The sequence below is a fragment of the Mastigoproctus giganteus genome, chromosome 5 (genome assembly GCF_048544385.1).
Source record: "Mastigoproctus giganteus isolate SK-2022 chromosome 5, ASM4854438v1, whole genome shotgun sequence".
NCBI lineage: Eukaryota > Metazoa > Arthropoda > Arachnida > Uropygi > Thelyphonidae > Mastigoproctus > Mastigoproctus giganteus.
Window position 1 is genome coordinate 223,346,753 of NC_143579.1, and position 17,842 is coordinate 223,364,594.

Consider the following 17,842-nt stretch of genomic DNA (forward strand, 5'->3'; position numbering starts at 1 on the left):
AGCAATTGATTTAAAGTTGTTTAAGCGGATGTTTTGAAAGTGGGAACAGTCCGCTAACAAATGGCGAATGGTCAGGTATACTTGACATGATGTACATTGGTGAGCGCTGTCATTAGTTAATAGATACAGGTGAGTGAGGTGAATATGCCCAATCCTTAGCCTTCCTAAAACTGTTTCTTCTTGTCTGCTTTCCCGGAAGCTGGAGAGCCATAGCTTTGGTTCTGGTTTTATTTGGTATAGTTTGTTTCCTGGATAACCTCTCCAGATTAGTGACCAGCTATTGTAACATGCTTTATGGATAATATGTTTATAATCAGTATATATGGAGTTTGAAAAGTCTGCAAAAGAGTAGTATCTGGTTGTTCAGCTGCAAGATCTGCTCTTTCATTTCCTGTTATTCCACAATGTCTTGGAATCCAGCAGAATGTCACAGTTTGGTTTGACTCATTACAAGCAAGTAATTTAGAATGGACTTGTTTTATTACAGGGTGAGAAAAGTTGGTATTACTACTTATGGCAGCGACAGCACTGAGTGAGTCAGTGTATATTAAAGCAGGCATAATTAGAAGTTCAGTAACGTGCAGAAGTCCAGAGACAAGTTTATAGCATAAAGCTCAGGAGTGAAGATACTGCATTCTACAGTTAATGAGACAGAAGTTGTGAATGATGAGAAGATTGCCGCAATGTCTACTTGGGTCTCAGTTTTTGAACTGTCTGTATAGATCTTACAGGCCAGTGAATTAGAAGCAGAGTGAATTTCATATAACTGTGCGATATTGAAGGGAGACTAAAGTATTCTTTCCCCACTGTTGGAAACAATCATCGTAAATTGCAGGGATATTTGTCCAGGGTGGATCAGGCAGTGTCATGTCCTGATATATATTGTCGATTTCTATGTTCCACGTTTGAGTCTGTTCTTTAAGTCTAAGTGCAGCAGGTGTGTTTTTATTTGGTTTACTATTGTAAAATGACTCCCATTTGGTATTGTACAGACATCTCCAACTAGGGTGAGAGGGAAGCTGCAGATTTTTGCAGCATACATCAATGAAGATGTAAGGGAGGTTCTGAAAGCCACTAGAGAAACTCTCAGAGCGCTGTACTGGATAGTATTTAATAGCTCTAAAGCACTCTTCCTTGAAGGGTCATACACTGGAGAACAGTAGTCCAAACAGGACCTGATGAGAGCTCTATAAAGATGGATAAGGGAATGTCAATCAGCACCCCCCTGTTCTTTGAGGGGGGGAGTTTCTGAAGAGGTGTTAATCATGGACTGTTTACAGTAAGTTGTATTATTATTATCTTTACACTGGCCTTTTCTGATATATTAAATACAGTATCCATAATATAAAAATTTTAATAATATTATGTGACCAAATAATGCCATATCACATTGCATGAATCAAAAATTTGACATGCTATGCCTGGTATCAAATGGCAGCTAAGAGTATGAAAACATAGTCCAGTACACTAAATTAGTAAAGTGTAGGGTATTATTTTGGCAGAGGCATCAACAATAATATGATAGCAGAATGCTACCTCATGTTATAATTTCTGCCTTTCTGTATAGTAATGCTGTTTCATTCAGTGACAACAACAAAGCTTAGACTTGCAAATGACAGGATTAGTGGATTGGCAACCAATAACTGATATTCTGTCAGAAAAAAAGCAAGTGGGATTTGGCATATAGTTGATGGAAATGGAAACAATTGAGATTAGAACTGAAGACCACATATATTTGTGAAATAATTTAAGAAGCTTCTAGGAGGTTTAGTTCTTTTTCAGATAAGTTTGTTCCATCAGTATATCTATTCATGATGTATCTGAGGTTGGGGAGGGGGACGGGTAGAAACAGATGGAAATTCTAGTTGTGCACACAAACACAACAAAATATATTCAGCTTATTAACTGGGAAAACAAAAATAAGAGTAAAAGTGTGTTATAGGCCTAATGACTGTGTTAACTATACTGAACAACTATATAGACAAAGTAGGTCAGTAAACCAGAATGTCTATAAGGGGAGATTTTAAATTTTCTAGATAGTGACCGGAACTTGTGTTTTGGCAACCACACAGTAGCAAGACTTTTGGATTTATTGGATTACTGTTTTTTTGCAACAACATGTCAGAGAGGTAATGACAGAAAGCAATACTTTATTCTCCTCATCGGTAGTGATTCTTAATGGAATAAGAATCTGCAGATAAAGGAACCCTAGGTGGCAGTAATCACAGTGTACTGATGTGGGATTTACTTAAAGATGTAACTACTGTTAAGGGAACAGCTTGTGCTTTTGTAAAGGTGACTACATGGTTTCAGACAGTTTTTAAAATCTATTCAGTGGGACCAACTGATGATGTTACCAACAGCAAATTCTAAATGGGAAGCATTCAGGGAAGTAATTATAGAATCTACTGGGCTTTTTAAACCAACTAAGCCTAGATTTTGCGGGCACATCTGATAGTGTTAAAGGCATGACAATCAGAAAAATGATGAAACAGTCCACATACGAGGACCTTGACAAGGCAATGGTGTTGTGGTTTAGTCAACAAACAGCAGAAGAGCTAAGGCAAAATATTTTTTTGACAAATTAAAATTGCAAGGTGATCTTAACGCATCTTCTGGATGGTTGATGCAGTTTAAATAGAGGCACGACTTTCGTCAGATTGCCATTCAAGGTGGAAAAACTAAGAAGTGATGCACCGGTCGCCCAAGAATTCACCAGTGAACTTGTGCCAGAGCAAATTTACAATGCTGATGAAACAGGACTGTAACTATTGACTACTGCCTAACTATTGATATTTTGAAAAAAAAAATTGACTGTACTGGACGCAATTTACGAAGTTTCAGCAGCATGGAAATCAATAAGCTTAAAGAAATCTTGACATAAAATTTTATTTTTTGTATTTTTCCTATTTTTCGTAAAATTTAAATATAAAATATTATGTTAAAAACAAAACATGTCTTAAATAGACTTTTTAAGTTAAAACCATACTTGTAAAAAATATTGTGCACCCCCGTCGGCAGTCCTTGGCGGCCGACACAAGTATACATCATTACCTTCAGCAACCTACAGGCATGTTTTTATACCTATTCAGGCATCGTATTGGACACACGAGTAGTGAGCTTTTTTATCTATTGGCATATTTTTTATGTAGGTTGCTGAAAATTTTTTTGATATTTTGTTTCACATAAAAGACTGCTGCACATATTGGAGTGCTTTGGCATTAAGGGCAAGTTGCTGCAATGGATAAAAGGATGGTTAATTGGGAGAAGATAGTGTAATTATCAATAGCACTGCTCTTCTTGGACTAATGTTACTAGTGGAGTCCTCCAGCAAGGTTTGGTGCTGGGCTCGTTTTCAATATTTATTAATGATACTGATGAAGGTACACCTGGCTTGATGTCTAAGTTTGCAGATGATACAAAGGTTATCACGAAGGTTAGTGACAGTAATCAGGGTATGCTACTGCAACAAATTCAGCCGACCGGGCTAGCCGGGTGGGTAAAGTGCCTGCCTGGCAACCCAAAGGTCGCGGGTTCGATTCCCGCCTCGGGTTGGATCAATGTACTGCAAAAACCTTGGGAGGTGCATTATGGCCACAGAAGCCTATGCGCCAACAACTACAAAAAAAAAAAAAAAAAAAAAAAGCAACAAATTCTAGAAAAATTAGGAAGATGGGCTGAGAAGTGGCAATTGAAGTTTAACATTGACAAATGCAATGTAAGAAACTGCATGTGAGTAGCAGTAATCCCAAAGTAACATACCAACTGTGTGTTATCACACTCAAGGTAGTAGAGAACAAAAAAGACCTGGTAGAATTTAATTGTACAGTCAGACATGAAGTTAACAGAACAGTGCAGATTTCAGATGTGCAAACTGCCGCATCTGGAAACCATGCACCTGTGAGAACTGATTCAAGTGTTTGAAGCTTTGCATGAACCGAGTACGCTAAATACTGATAACATTCTTCCTCATGCTCAGAACAACACATATGATAGGACATAAATTATGAGAGGATGTGGACAGGTGATGTGGGGAGTTTTTTTTGAGATTAGTTGAGATGCTGTATAAGCTTGCTTTCTTACATCATTTACCACTACTAATAACTAATGTGATCTCACCAGTTCTCTCTACATGGCAGAGTAGATATAGCAAGGCTATACACTAACTGACTTGGATGCCTTCTAGATATTATCAATGGGTTCAATTTAGTAAACTAACAGCTTGCCTACAAAAACCATTTTAAAGCCACACCTTTTAAATGTAAAGATTACTGGATCTCACCACAATGTCAATCATAATTTCAAAAGACATGGCAGAAGAAATGCTGATGTGTTGTTCTCTACACCAATTGTGGTTTTTACCAGTGATGAAATTCATGTACCATATACTAGTATTTCCTAGAGCCACAGAAGGTGGGCTAAAGCTATAGCTTCCACAACTTGACCTCTTTAATAGAATTGTTCACATCTAAGTGGTCGCCTATAACAGGCATAGTATATTTAGACTTTGCATGTGGAGGACACACCAAGGAGAGTCCTACCAGTGTAAAGGTGCAAGTAAAAGACTTGGCTATTAGTGACTTGATTGATGAATGTGACCTGAATATCAGCCCATAAGAGTTTTAGACTCCCAAGTAGCAGCTTTAGCTATTTCCATTAGAAGAATGTAAAAGGAAAACTATAATGATTTTCTTCATAGAAGGATGTGAAATAGTTCACTAGTAAAGAGAAAGTATACTTAACTGCATTACACACACACACAAAATGAGTAAGGAAATGACTAACATTAATTCAATCCCTACCAATAAGGATAAAAGAAAAACAAGATAAATTCACTTACTTGAGATATTTTGCACACTCTGGCCTTTTCCAGTATTGTAGATAGTTCAAGTAGTTTATAAATGCCTTATCTTTCAAATATCCTCTTTGAGCTAAAACTATATATAAAATTGAGGGAAATTAACTTCAGCAATACAAAAATGAAAACAAGTATCACAACTTTACTTTTATAACACAAAATAAAATCAACAATTACTTTATATTTGCATCACCAATTACCAGTACCATAACAAATGTTATTAATTAAAAAAATAAGACTGAAAAGAAATTACACCAAATTAAAAATATGTACTTTTAGAGGTGGAATATAATGAATGATAGGAGGAAACTGCAATGATATAGAAAGCATAACAAAAAATAGATAGCTTATACAAGGTTCATACATATCATGGAATTAGTAAAAAAAAAATAAAAATAAAAAAAAATAAAAAGTTTTTTTTTTTGGCTGATGATGCACACTGGTGTTCAAAGAAAGTGTATCACCTAGGGATTTCACATTTCTAACCCTTTTTCGCGATGGTATGTTACATTAATGACTAGCATCACAAACAGAAATATAAACAAAAGATATTTATTAATAGTTAAGGCAACGCTAAATAATATTTGACATGTGCTCTCTCAAAATATTCCAAAATGAGCATTTGCAACTTTTATACAACAGTTTTGGTAAACATGACAATAATGGCTGAAATGTTATCAGAAGCCCTCAATTTGCTTCAGTTTATCATTTTAAATGGAAAACAAAATGAAAAGTTCACCAGGTGCAAACTAATATTTAGTTGAACCGCCTCTGGCCCTGATGACAGCAGCACACCGTCGAGACATTGACAAGATCAATTTCTGAAGATAATCAACTGATAGTTCATGGTTCCAAACACAAATTATGGCTTCCTGAAGGTCACAAAGGGTCTTTGGTTTCTTTCTGGCAACTGCAGATTCCACACAATGACAACAGTTCTCTAAAGGTTCAGGTCCGGCCGGGATGTTTCCTGGCCAGCTAAGAGTCGTAATGGACCGTTCTTCCAACCATTTTTTCACTTGTAACAAATGTAAACACATTACTATCGAACCTCTAATGCAGAAATGAAGCTAAAGTAACTACAGAAGTGCCTACTTACACTTTTCACCCAATGACAAGGAGCAGAGCCATCCTGAAAGATGCAGTTACTTGGCAGGTTGAAATGGTCTCTAATGGTTTGGCAGCAATTTGCCTTCCAATATAGCCAGATATCCACTGGCATTTACGGAACCCTTTATAAACTGCAGGTGACCTACTCCGCAATACAAAATGCCCCATATCATTTGGCTGGTAGGGAATTTCACTGTAGACACCATACAGTCGGGATGGTATTCTTCACCATGTCTACGGTGAATTGTTTGTATCCCATCAGAGCCATGCAGGTTGAATTTCTTCTCATCTGAGAAAATAACTGGACTTCCACTGCTCGGGGGTCCATTTTACATGCTCCTTACACCAAATTAATCGGGCCTTTTTTCATTTTTTGTGTGAGGAGGGGCTTCTTCTTAGGACGACGGGCTACAAGTCCATTTTTGAAGAGGCGTCTTCTGACTGTTACTGCACTTGCTACTACTCCTGTATGTTCTTCCCATTCTCTTTTCAGCTCAGACAAAGAAGCTTTATGGTTTTTAAGGCATAAGTGCTTCAGAACGCAGTCCTGTTTTGGCGTAGAGACTCAGTTGCATCTGGTTCCTGGTTCCTTTTTTCCTATCAGCAGAACCCGTATTCTTGAGTTTGGAAAGAAATCTACTCACTGTCAACTGATTACAAGACATTCTATAAGCAATATGACGGGAAGAACATCCTTCCTCACGTAAAGCAACAATAGCACTCTTTCTTCGTGGAATCAACTGCACCCCTTGCAGAGCCTTATATAGCTGAAACTAACAGCTGATGCAATATTATGTCATCACCAACACGTGTCAATCTTATCTGATGCAATCTGTAAGAAATATTGCCATATACAGTACTTACATTATTCGGATGACAATTACAATTTTAAGGGGTGATGCACTTTCTTTGAACACCAATGTATAAGCTTACTTTCTTGCATCATTTGCCACTGCTAATGCTAACTGTTACAAACCAAGAAAGAGGAAAGTGCATAAATCTACAAACTCCATAAAAACCTATAATGAAGGGCAGTTCTACATGTCATATAAAAAAATTAGAGAAAAATTTAATACTAGAATAGGAATCAATGAACAATTGGAGATGCATAAGTATACGCTGCATTATATGAATAATACTTGCACACTAGTTAAATGCTGCCTGAGAAATTAATTCAAAAGAAAGGATGACAAAGGTTTAGAAAGAATCTTTGAAAACTATCAGCAACCTGCTTTTCTACAATATGCTCAGTGGTCTGAATCACCCTGCCAATCAATAACTTTAAACATGTGATTTTACAGTCTGCTATTGTCATCTGCCATTCAGTTTATCACCTGCCAATCAGCTGGGCAAATAATTTTGGCAGTTGCTATGTGGCATTAAATTTTATATTGCAGATGTGGATACATTCTGCCAATGAATAATGAAAGAATCACTGCTGATGAATGCATAAATTACCAAAATAAACTAACTTTATCTGCCATCGGAGATCTTTATTTCATATATTATTTGGATGGCCATACAAATATTCCTGTTCTGCAGGTTAGTCATATCAGCAGTGGAAAATCGGAACATAGAGTCCACTTCAGTATAAAGTTCAGACTTCCACTTCTACTTATTGCCAAAGCTTATTCAAAATGGAAATATTTATAGCTGTTCTTTGCAGAGATTTACCAACAATGGGAAAGAGAGATGCTAGTGTCACAATTTTTACAGTGGCCTAGGAGGTTACCTCACATTTAGAAAAATGAATTTCTAAATGAAAAACTGTTTTCATTATACAGTAAAACCTCAATTAAATGGATCTCATATTTAACATATGAAAAAAATCTGACTGGCAACAATGTATTCTGAATATGCTCATGAGGTAGTGAAACCTGGGAACTCAAGTCACAGCAGCAACAGCCAAGCGTCTCAATCTGTTTATGGATCATATCATTAATTGTTCGTGTGCCTTGTTTCTTTATTATAACCTCAGCATCATTACAACCCTTATTTTACTTAAAAGGATTAGCACACACCCCAGAAAAAAAAAAAATAAATGTAAAAATTTAATATTTTTTTTATTTATAAATCATTTACATGGAAGGCATTATATCTAAAATCACAAATAATTTTAAAAGATCACAAATAAAAAATTACAAATCAAAATTAAATTGAAGTTCAAGTACAAAATGACAAGAAATCATTAATGTAATAAATGTAGTAAATGTAATGCAATACTATTTGTTTTATTTATAAATAATTTACATGGTATGCATTATATGTAGATAAAATGTATTATATCTAGATTAAATATCAGTGTGGAAAACAGCCCTCATGATTTTATTAAGTATTATCTCATGCACCCCACTTTGGAGACCACTGCTTTAGAAAATTTGAAGAAAGAGAAAGTGTGTGCAACTGAGTGCTACTCAGAAATTAAATCTATTAGAGAAGTTAGACTCTGGCTCATCTGTTTTCTGCATTTGTAAAGAACATACCCAGAGTGAAAAAACAAACTGTGTCAGACATTGTGAAAAGCAAAGCTAAGCTTAAAGAGTGAAAATTTTCTGCTTTTTTTGAAAATTTACTGAAAATTCTCGTTTCTTAGGTCCCATTCTGAATAAAGTTTTTCCAGACAATATTAAGGTCACAGTAAATTACCTTCTTCTATGTACTATATCAACTAATAAAGTCAAGGTAAATAAAAGCTTGTTTTTTTATTGTTGAGTAACCTTTGCAAATATACAGAGTAACCTTTTGAATTGTCAATTATGTGGAGTACAAATGGCCTTGAAAAAAACTTTCAATTTAACTGACATTCAGCAATGGATACCCTTTCCCCCTGTTAGTCTGTAAAATCAAGTTTATTACACTACTAGATGTGGAATATCTCTCCAAACCATTCAAAAATTTATGTGCCTTTGTGTTAGAACAAGACAATCATATAGAGCAAGTTCTGGAACTAGTGAGCATCCTTCATCTGAAAATTCTCATCTCTCTTAATACTTTACTCAATTTCTCTAACCTAAATGTATACAACAGTTTCATTATATTAGATTAAGTTAGGAAAATTTGCAAATGTCAGCAGTTGAATACATTTGGATTTTGTACAAATGAGAAATTTTTGCATTATAACAATGAAAAACCATTTAGGCTCTTTAAGAGCTTGAACAGAAAATTATGATTAATGGCACTTAATTTTTTTATGGTACATTACAATTCCAAATTTTATTTAGTGTTGTCTACTTTTAAATGCAAATCAAAACCATAAACTATCTTATCTCCACTGAATACTTTACTCACTTTCCCTAACCTAACCATAAACATTACATTACATTAGGTTCAGTTAGTAAGTAGACAAATTTTGGATGTAGATGGCATTGTTGCTGACTGTTGGACTGAGCTGGCTACTAGCAAATTCTTAGTTTATCTCAGCTTGGATTCTACTGAAACAAGTATTGGAATAGTTGCCACCATCAATACTGCAAACACCTACGGAATTACTGAATGAAAAGATAATATAGACCAATGGGCATGCTAGGGAAAGCAAGTTGCTGATAGTTTTCCTTACACTCTTTCTTAACCTATGATAGAAATGGTTAAAAGGTTTAAAGGTTTCAAACTATCCATATAATGTTTTATCATAAAAATAGCATTCATCACAGCCTTGAATGCTCTACATCAGGAGTGGCCAACTTAATTTGTGATGCGATCTACTTTTTTCCTTCAAAATGTGCCACGATCTGATCTACCATCTCAAAAATTTCATTGCACAAGGTGCACAAATCGAGGGATGACTGTATATTTAAAATTCGTCATGATCGACCGAAATTAAATCCGCGATCGACTCATTGGCCACCCCAGCTCTACACTATACTTCATTTTCAAAATAAATGAATTTATCAATTCATTAAATTTCATACAACACTCTTTAAAATCCGGCACCCTTGGGGATTGAGAGGTGCTGGACCTTTCTAAGGTCCAGCATCTCTATTGGCTGAGTAGTTTTAAAAAGAACATTTTAATAACTATTAAGCACATACTTTATTTATTACATTATATACATTATTTACTAGGTGGTAGATGACTCTCATCAACTGGTGCAATACCACCACTTTGCTTATTGGAGGCTCAAAGTTGTGGAATCCCATGTTTAGTCTCAAGAGCTAAGTTCTGGTCAGCCCTTCCCCATCTCTTCCGTCATGCAGTATGACTGATGTCTTTTGAGGTAATGATGAACACAATGGTGAGATCCAAACTTCTTTACATTTCGGGGGTACAGCTCTAAAGTGGTGTTTGCAGGCCAGCCACTAGTTAGTACATCAAACCGATCCTACTGGTAACTCTTTAAGAGGCTTCCAGATCATCAGCTAGTGTATAATCTTGCTACCTCTACTCTGCCAGATAGTGACTGGAGGGAGTCGGAGTAGTGTGTATGTGGGGGGCAATGTCGAGGCCACGTTATGTCAAGGATCTAGGTATATTCTTACCATGTGTATGCCATATCCAAAAATTTCATTACATCATACAGCATGCCCCCCCCACCTTTCTTACTATTGAATATGCCATGAATTGTCAAACTAATAGAGCAAACTTATCTGCAAAAAGATCCAAACACTTCACAAATATACACGGTCTCAATTCTAATCTCAGTGATGTCCATTTCCACTTACAGTCTGCCAAACCCCATGTACTTTTTCTGACAGGATCTCAGTTATCAATTGATTCAACCACTGCTCATCTCAGTTGCCCAAATTATTCACTGTATGATTCCTTTTGCCTCAAAGGTGGTACTTGTGCATATGGCCATTCCGATATTCTCTGTCAGAGACTTGGTAATTTGGAATCTCTTTTTGATCTTCTCTGGCTTAAATTTCTCTACCTCATTTCTCCAATTCATCTGTTGTCTCTACCATTCTCCCAACTCCACTAATCACTTGGAACTCTTTGACTTCCTCTCTTTGCAACGTGACTTTCTCCAGTCCAACTTCCCTAACAGTGAGGTAATTTCCCTTGGTGATTTTAATGTTCACAACTCCAGCTGGCTTCCGTTTTCTAGTCAAACAGACCCAGCTGGACGAGATGCTGAAGCTTTTTCAATTACTAATGACCTCACACAGATTGTTCATTTACCATAAAGGTCTTCTAACCAAGCTTCCATCTTATGGTTTGCCAACTGTTTTTTGCAATTAGTTATCCAGTTTTCTCTCTGATCGCTCACTGAGGGTGATGATAGATGGCCCTCTGTCTTCTGACTTCTCCACTAATGCTGGTGTCCCCAAGTTTCAGTTCTTTCCCCCACTCTTTTCCTCTTGTATATTGATGACCTTCTTTCATTGACTGCAAATCCTATCCATAGTTTTGTTGATGACAGCACATTGCATTTCACTTTTCAATTCAATTTGAGAAACCTCATGCTGCTTAATCAGCTTCAACTTCTCGAATATCCTCCGCTACCAATTCCTTAAATGCTGATCACCAGGTAATTCTCCAGTGGGGCAAAGACAACTTAGTTGATTTCAATCCTTCTAAAACTCAGTCCTGTCTTATATCTCATAAAAAGGATTCTTCTGCTCCTATATTTAACTTTGGTGATTACCCTGTCTTCTAATCTCTCTTGGCACAAGCACATTACAAATATTGCTTCCTCTGCATCTAAAAAACATGATTTTTCCCTTTGGCTCACAGCATTACTTTTCTTCCAAATAGCTGTTCACTCTGTACAAATCGCAAATCCGCCCTGCCATGGAATATTGTTCCCACATCTGGGGTGGTGGTGCTCCCAAAACCTCTCTCAGGCTTGAAGATTCCATTCAGAAGAGGGCAGTTAGGTTAATTAATGACTCATCTCTAACAGAGTCTCTCCACTCTGTCTCATAGACGTACTGTTTCTGCTGCATGCCTTTTCTACAGATACTTCCATGAGCACTGTTCTTCTGAATTGGCTTCTATAATTCCCGCTCTCTCTTTCAAAACAGTCCGAACACATGCCGCCAACAGACAACATCCATTTACTGTCCAACTTTTTGTCCACATAACATGATCTGCCTATTAAATGAATTACCTGGCTACAAAAAATAAAAAATAATCACATTATAAATCAAGTACTCAGCACAATGCCTCTTTCTACGTTAATTAAAATGTAAAAAGCAGCTATTAATCACATAAAAAAAAAAGATATATATATATATATATACATATATATAAATTCCCGCTCTCTCTTTCAAAACAGTCCGAACACATGCCGCCGCCAAACAACATTCTTACTGCCCAAACTTCAAACTCACAGAACCAACTTTTCATTTTCCTCGTTTAATCATTCAACTGCCGTTTATGGGAACAACCTTCCTTCATACGCATTTCCTGAAAATTACAGTCTACAGACGGTCAAGTCTAATGTCAACAAATATCTTCTTTCATCTTCCAAACTTCCAACCCATGCATGGTACCAAGTACTATAGGTTCTAATACCTCTTTTGTTTGGGGTTTTCATAAAAAAAAAAAAAAAAAAAAAAAAAAACACGAACAGCTAAATTTATTTACATTTGTTGTGATTGTCTTATCTTCTTTTTTCTTTTTTTTTTTGAGGCTAGCAGGATTTAAACTGCTTGAATAATACAATGGTCTCAATTCTCACAACAATTAGTTGTGAGAATTGAGACCCCAACATTGCACTACTTTCAGCAGATATCTTTAGCTATATTACAACTTTGAAAACCAATTTTCTAATACTGCATGGCAGCTCACATTGAAGTTCTTTATGACTGTTCTGTCTTCATGTTATTACTAGAGACCACCTGCTATCTGAGGGACCGTGTAGTCCTGAAATACGCTATCACAGTAGTCTCATCCTTTAAACAAATGACCAATTAACCTTTTGGCAAGGACAAAACGTTAATCGGCCTTTTTTTTTTTTTAAAGCAATGCAATACCAAGGCAAATCTGTTCTGCTCTGACAATTAAGACCATTGCATTATGTATGCATTTTAAATCCCGTTGGCTGCAAAACAGATTAAAGACCATGATAGTCCTACAAGCATCCTATAAAGAAATATATTTTCAAAGACAAATGCGATCATCAATAAGAGTGCTGGATTTCTTTCTTAATATTTCTGGATTTTAAAATGTTAATTTCTTATAAAATGTGTTGGATTGTAAAGTGCCAGATTTTACAGAGTTTACTGTATAATTAATTGAAATCCAGAAATAAAACGAAAAGCTTTATACTATACATTAGTATTGAACTTTAAACATTTTGGGTAATTGCTCTTCCTCACTGTGAACAATGCCCAAAAAGTAAAGGCTGATTGACAGGAAGCCAGTCTGCCATTCAATCTCACAAGATGGCATAGATGAAGGACAAGCTGAAATTATAATGAAATAATGACTATGAAACTGAGTACCATGTTATTGAACTATTCTGCTTCAATGTAACTAGTAGGTGGTAGAGTTCCAAGGTGACCTCTTCGGAAAAACCAAACAGTTATTGGTTTCATATATCTACAGCTTCCAGTTTTGTGATTGGTGTCAACTATCTTAAAGTAGATAGGTTTTTTGGATGGTTTCCAAAAAACACAATGCACACGAGAAAAGTTTCGCACATTATAGCAAGAAACACCAATCTAAAATGCAATGGAACTAAACTGAAACTATATTCAAAATAGTTTGCAACTTCACAATTTAAATTGGATTGCAAAATATAAATTTTTAAGACAGAAAGCATCTTTTACATTTTACATCCAGCTAATTCAAAAGTAAAAAAAAAAAAAAAAAAGTTACTTCCTACTGATTCATTGCAGAAACTGCTATGTTCATCTGTCCGTAGTCAAATCTTTATTATTTTGGCAATGTGAAAATAATAAAGATTACAGAATACAATTCCGCTTAAACAAATACAGTGGTTGCCAAAATTTATTAAACTTCAAGAAAACAACTATAATGAACACTGAATGTAACTAAAATTAAACTAGCAAACATATAAAATGATGTAAAAAAATTGAGCAAATGACAGACATGTTTATTAACGAGTAAGCTCAAATACTGGACTGCCCATGTGAAAACCAGAAACTTGGCAACCCTAGTAGATAGCATTATCTGTGATAGAAGCAGCTAATAAGAGATTAGTTGCTTGGCTATATTCAGACATATCATAGAGTAAACTGAGGAGAATTTACTGCTAAATAAGTGTTATGGATAGCATCACCAAACACAAATACCAAAAAGTTATTCTGCTATTTGTTTAAAATAAGAGCTATCATATGATAATTTCTTTTAAGATTTTCTGGGCTCTCACCAGAAAGTAGGTGGTCTCAGTTAGCAAATCTCTAATGACTTGTGAATAATGAAACCCTTCTGTGTGGGTTGCCATGTTGTGTAATGAAGTTACAGTTCAAATATTTGATATATCAGATGCTATATGGTGTTAGAAACTAAGTGCTTTCTTTTGATTTATGGCAGCCAAAAGCCTGCTTACCATTAAACACACAAAAGGACACAATAGTACTCAGTTTACTGTATTAATTTCTAAAGCTATAATAGAACATGCCATATTAAATATTTGAGGCAGATCATGTTATGTGGGACTGACGTCATGTGATGGTTTTACTTGGTGGTTCCATATCAATATGCCTTTTATTTCTCCAACTTTTGTGCAATTTTCTTTTATTGAGATCTTTGTGCTAGAGATGTTGAAGGAGCAGTCTATCTTTCTTTCTTTCTTTTTTTTTTTTTTTTTATCAGTAATGGAATAGTGTAGTTTCAGATTCTAATATTGCCATGTAACTGACGGCCTCCTAGTGTTCTTTGACCAATACGGATCTTATTGCAGCGGCACTTTGTGTACGACCTTGAGTAACTGCTACATTTTTAGTGCTCTTTAACGATGTCTCTTAATCTCATATCAGTTAGCTATTTATGTAAGTTTATCATTTAATGCTTTACATATTGGATGGCTTTGGTAAGTTACATCTCTTCATCATTTTAACAGAGAGGCAGACAGGAACTTTGTTAAGGTTTATGCGAGTACTGCATCAAAGAAGTGCTTTGAATATGTTTGGATAATGCCGAGAAAAAGTTGTGAGTTACAACTGAAACTGAAGAGTACACGATGACAGCCTTGTCAATTAATTTAGCCATGGAGAGACTGTGCTCATTAGCGGGCAACACTTTCTACAGGAATGGGATACACTTAAATAGAAGGGGCACAAGAATATTTTATGATGCTATCGAAGCAGTGCAAGGTGGGTCAGAACACTGTTAGCCTGTAAGGGTTGATATACAAATTAATAGATAAACAGTAGCCACAAGCAGAGGTAAAGTGATTCTTGCACTGTTCTACTGGAACTTGCAGCAGCCTGGAAAGCAATGTCGGGGATTTCAAGGCCTGATGGGGTCCTCATGAAAAAACAAATACATGGGCTGTGTTAAGGTTACTAAGAGTAAAAACAGCTGCATGTATACTTGAACCAAATGCAGACATTGTGGGGTTATTAAGATGTGTTGTCATTCAGATATAAGGCATGAAGAATTTGAATATGGGGAGTACAATGTGAATGGAAAGGATATACTGACATAATTGTCAGGTGGTATCAGGGGTCTCCCCCAACTCTGCATAGTAGCTTTGTGATGTATACAGTACACTATAAAGGCCAGAATGTGTATGTGTGAGTGTAGGTTTGTGCAGTGTAGTGTAGTGTTGAGTTATATTGTTCTTCTCGCCATTTAGCCACAGGGCCCCTGGTGGGATCTCATGTTGCCCATCACTTCCTAATTTATGTTCCATACTAGAAGGATGGAGATGAATTACACTGGTCCACTAGATATGAATAGTTTAACTGTTGATTATTATGTTCAGGTTGCTGACAAACAAAATAGGTATTTAGCATCTATGTTCATATATGAAGAATTTTTTAGGGATGGGGATGCCAGAAGTATATCATATTACAGGGAGCTAAATGATTTTATGATAACTGAGAGGAAAGTAAAGGAGAAATTGAAGAAAAACATAAAAAGATCTAGACAAACTAGGTGAAGTTTAATATCAACAAATGCAAGATACTTCATATGAGGAGCAATAATTCCAGATTAACGTACCAACTGTGTGGTACCATACTCAGAGTAATGGACATTGCATTGAAAAAGAACATGGGATAACTATGCAGTTAGATATGAAGTTCTCTGAGAAATGCAGACAGGCTTGCCAGGATAAATCACTCATGGGGTTTTGTCAATGACATACAGAAATTTTGCCAGCAGGGATAAGGAGGTGATTATTCCACTGTATAAGGCAAGGTCGAGCCACATCTTGAGTACTGAAACAGGTCTTTAAGGCCTCATTTCGGAAGGACATGGATCTATTGGAACAGGTGCAGAAGAGCAATGAAATTAGTGAGAGAGAAACAAAATGGTATGCTTCCTAGAAAAGGCTTCAGTTTAGCAAACTGTAATGCCTGGAGACTAGGCACCTGCAAGGAAATCTGAATGAAATGTTTAAGGATTTGAATGGATTGCATAAGTTCAATGCTGATGTAATCATTCCTCTTGCTCAGACTACACACATGAATGAGAGGGTCATAAATTCAAACTAAGGAAGGATGGCTGCAGGGTAGATATGTGGAAATTTGACTTCAGCCAGCAGGTGGTTGATTGTTGGAACAAACTCTTATCTGGCATTGTAGAGATGGGTAATATGAATAAGTTCAAGGAAGAACTAAAAACTGCTAGGTGATATGGGAGTGTTGGCTTTTATCTTTTTTATTTAAATAAATAAAAACAATTAATTAATTACTGTATTTGTTGGCTTATAAAACGCACTTTTTTCCCTACAAATACAGTCGGTCCTCGTATAACACGTGTTTACATTGCACGAATTCGATCATACACGATTTATAAATAGGGGAACGTTATCTTATATAACACAAACCGAATTCGCTTATGCACGATTCGCCTTTGTGTTTACAAGAAATGGCAGTTGAACGCGGAATCACCCCAACTGAACGCAACACGATAGGAATGAAGAAGATTCTGAAAATGTATTTATGTGTTTTATATCAGTGAAGGGGAAACACATTTCACCATAATAACGTAAAAACCAACACAATTCCAGCTATCGATATAATCGCAAATGCAATTAGATGGAGTTTACTACCAGTTTATAACAGATTCCACTAGCAGAAACGAAACTGGAAATTGTTTTTATTGTTTTATGGTAATAACCCCCAGAAATGTGCTTTAGTAAAATGTGGGGTGTTAATAGTGTATCTCGGCCTTTACAGTGTTGTTTATTCAGTTGCTATACGTGCGCAGCTTTGTTTATGCGTATTAAGCGTGCCTCCTCGTTTTGTAATTGCCCTTTATTCCCTAAAAATTAGTAAAATACTTAAAAGGTGTGAAAAGGAAGCGTCCTGGCGAAGACACTGAAGATTCAGAGAGAGAGAGAGAGAGAGAGAGAGAAAAAAAAAGCAATATCGATAAACAGAGGCGGACTGGATCAAAAATTCTTACCCGGGAAAATTTATAGTGGCCTCATACTATGGTTTATGGCCAAAATCACACCGGCCTCTGGCCCACCGGGATTTCCCGGGTAAGGTTTATGGCCAGTCCGCCTCTGTCGATAGAGAAAAAATATGAAATTGTGAAACGCTTTGAGCGAAATGAAAGACCATGTTTGGTTTGGTATTTGGATTTTAGGAGCATTAGCAACTAAGGCCATATTGCTCCGGGATATGCGGCGGTCATTCCCTGACCTTTCCACATCCTCCATATTTGGTGGTGACAGGCTCGAACCCCGGTCTAATCAAGAAGCGTGTGCTACACACTGCTGCTCCTTCCCACCTGGCTACGGAGGTGCCCGAAAGACCATGTGATATTGCACGTGCTACAGACCTAAAT

General features: G+C 36.3%; 1 protein-coding gene across 1 annotated transcript in view; it reads right to left on the minus strand.

Annotated features, from left to right (window-relative positions):
• The window catches only part of MED31 (mediator complex subunit 31), a 101,295-nt gene that overhangs the window by 972 nt on the left and 82,481 nt on the right, over nt 1-17,842 (minus strand). The window contains exon 3 of the mRNA XM_090373746.1: nt 4,841-4,937. Within this exon, the coding sequence (XP_090229872.1) occupies nt 4,841-4,937 (97 nt within the window). The remainder of the gene's footprint in view (nt 1-4,840; nt 4,938-17,842) is intronic.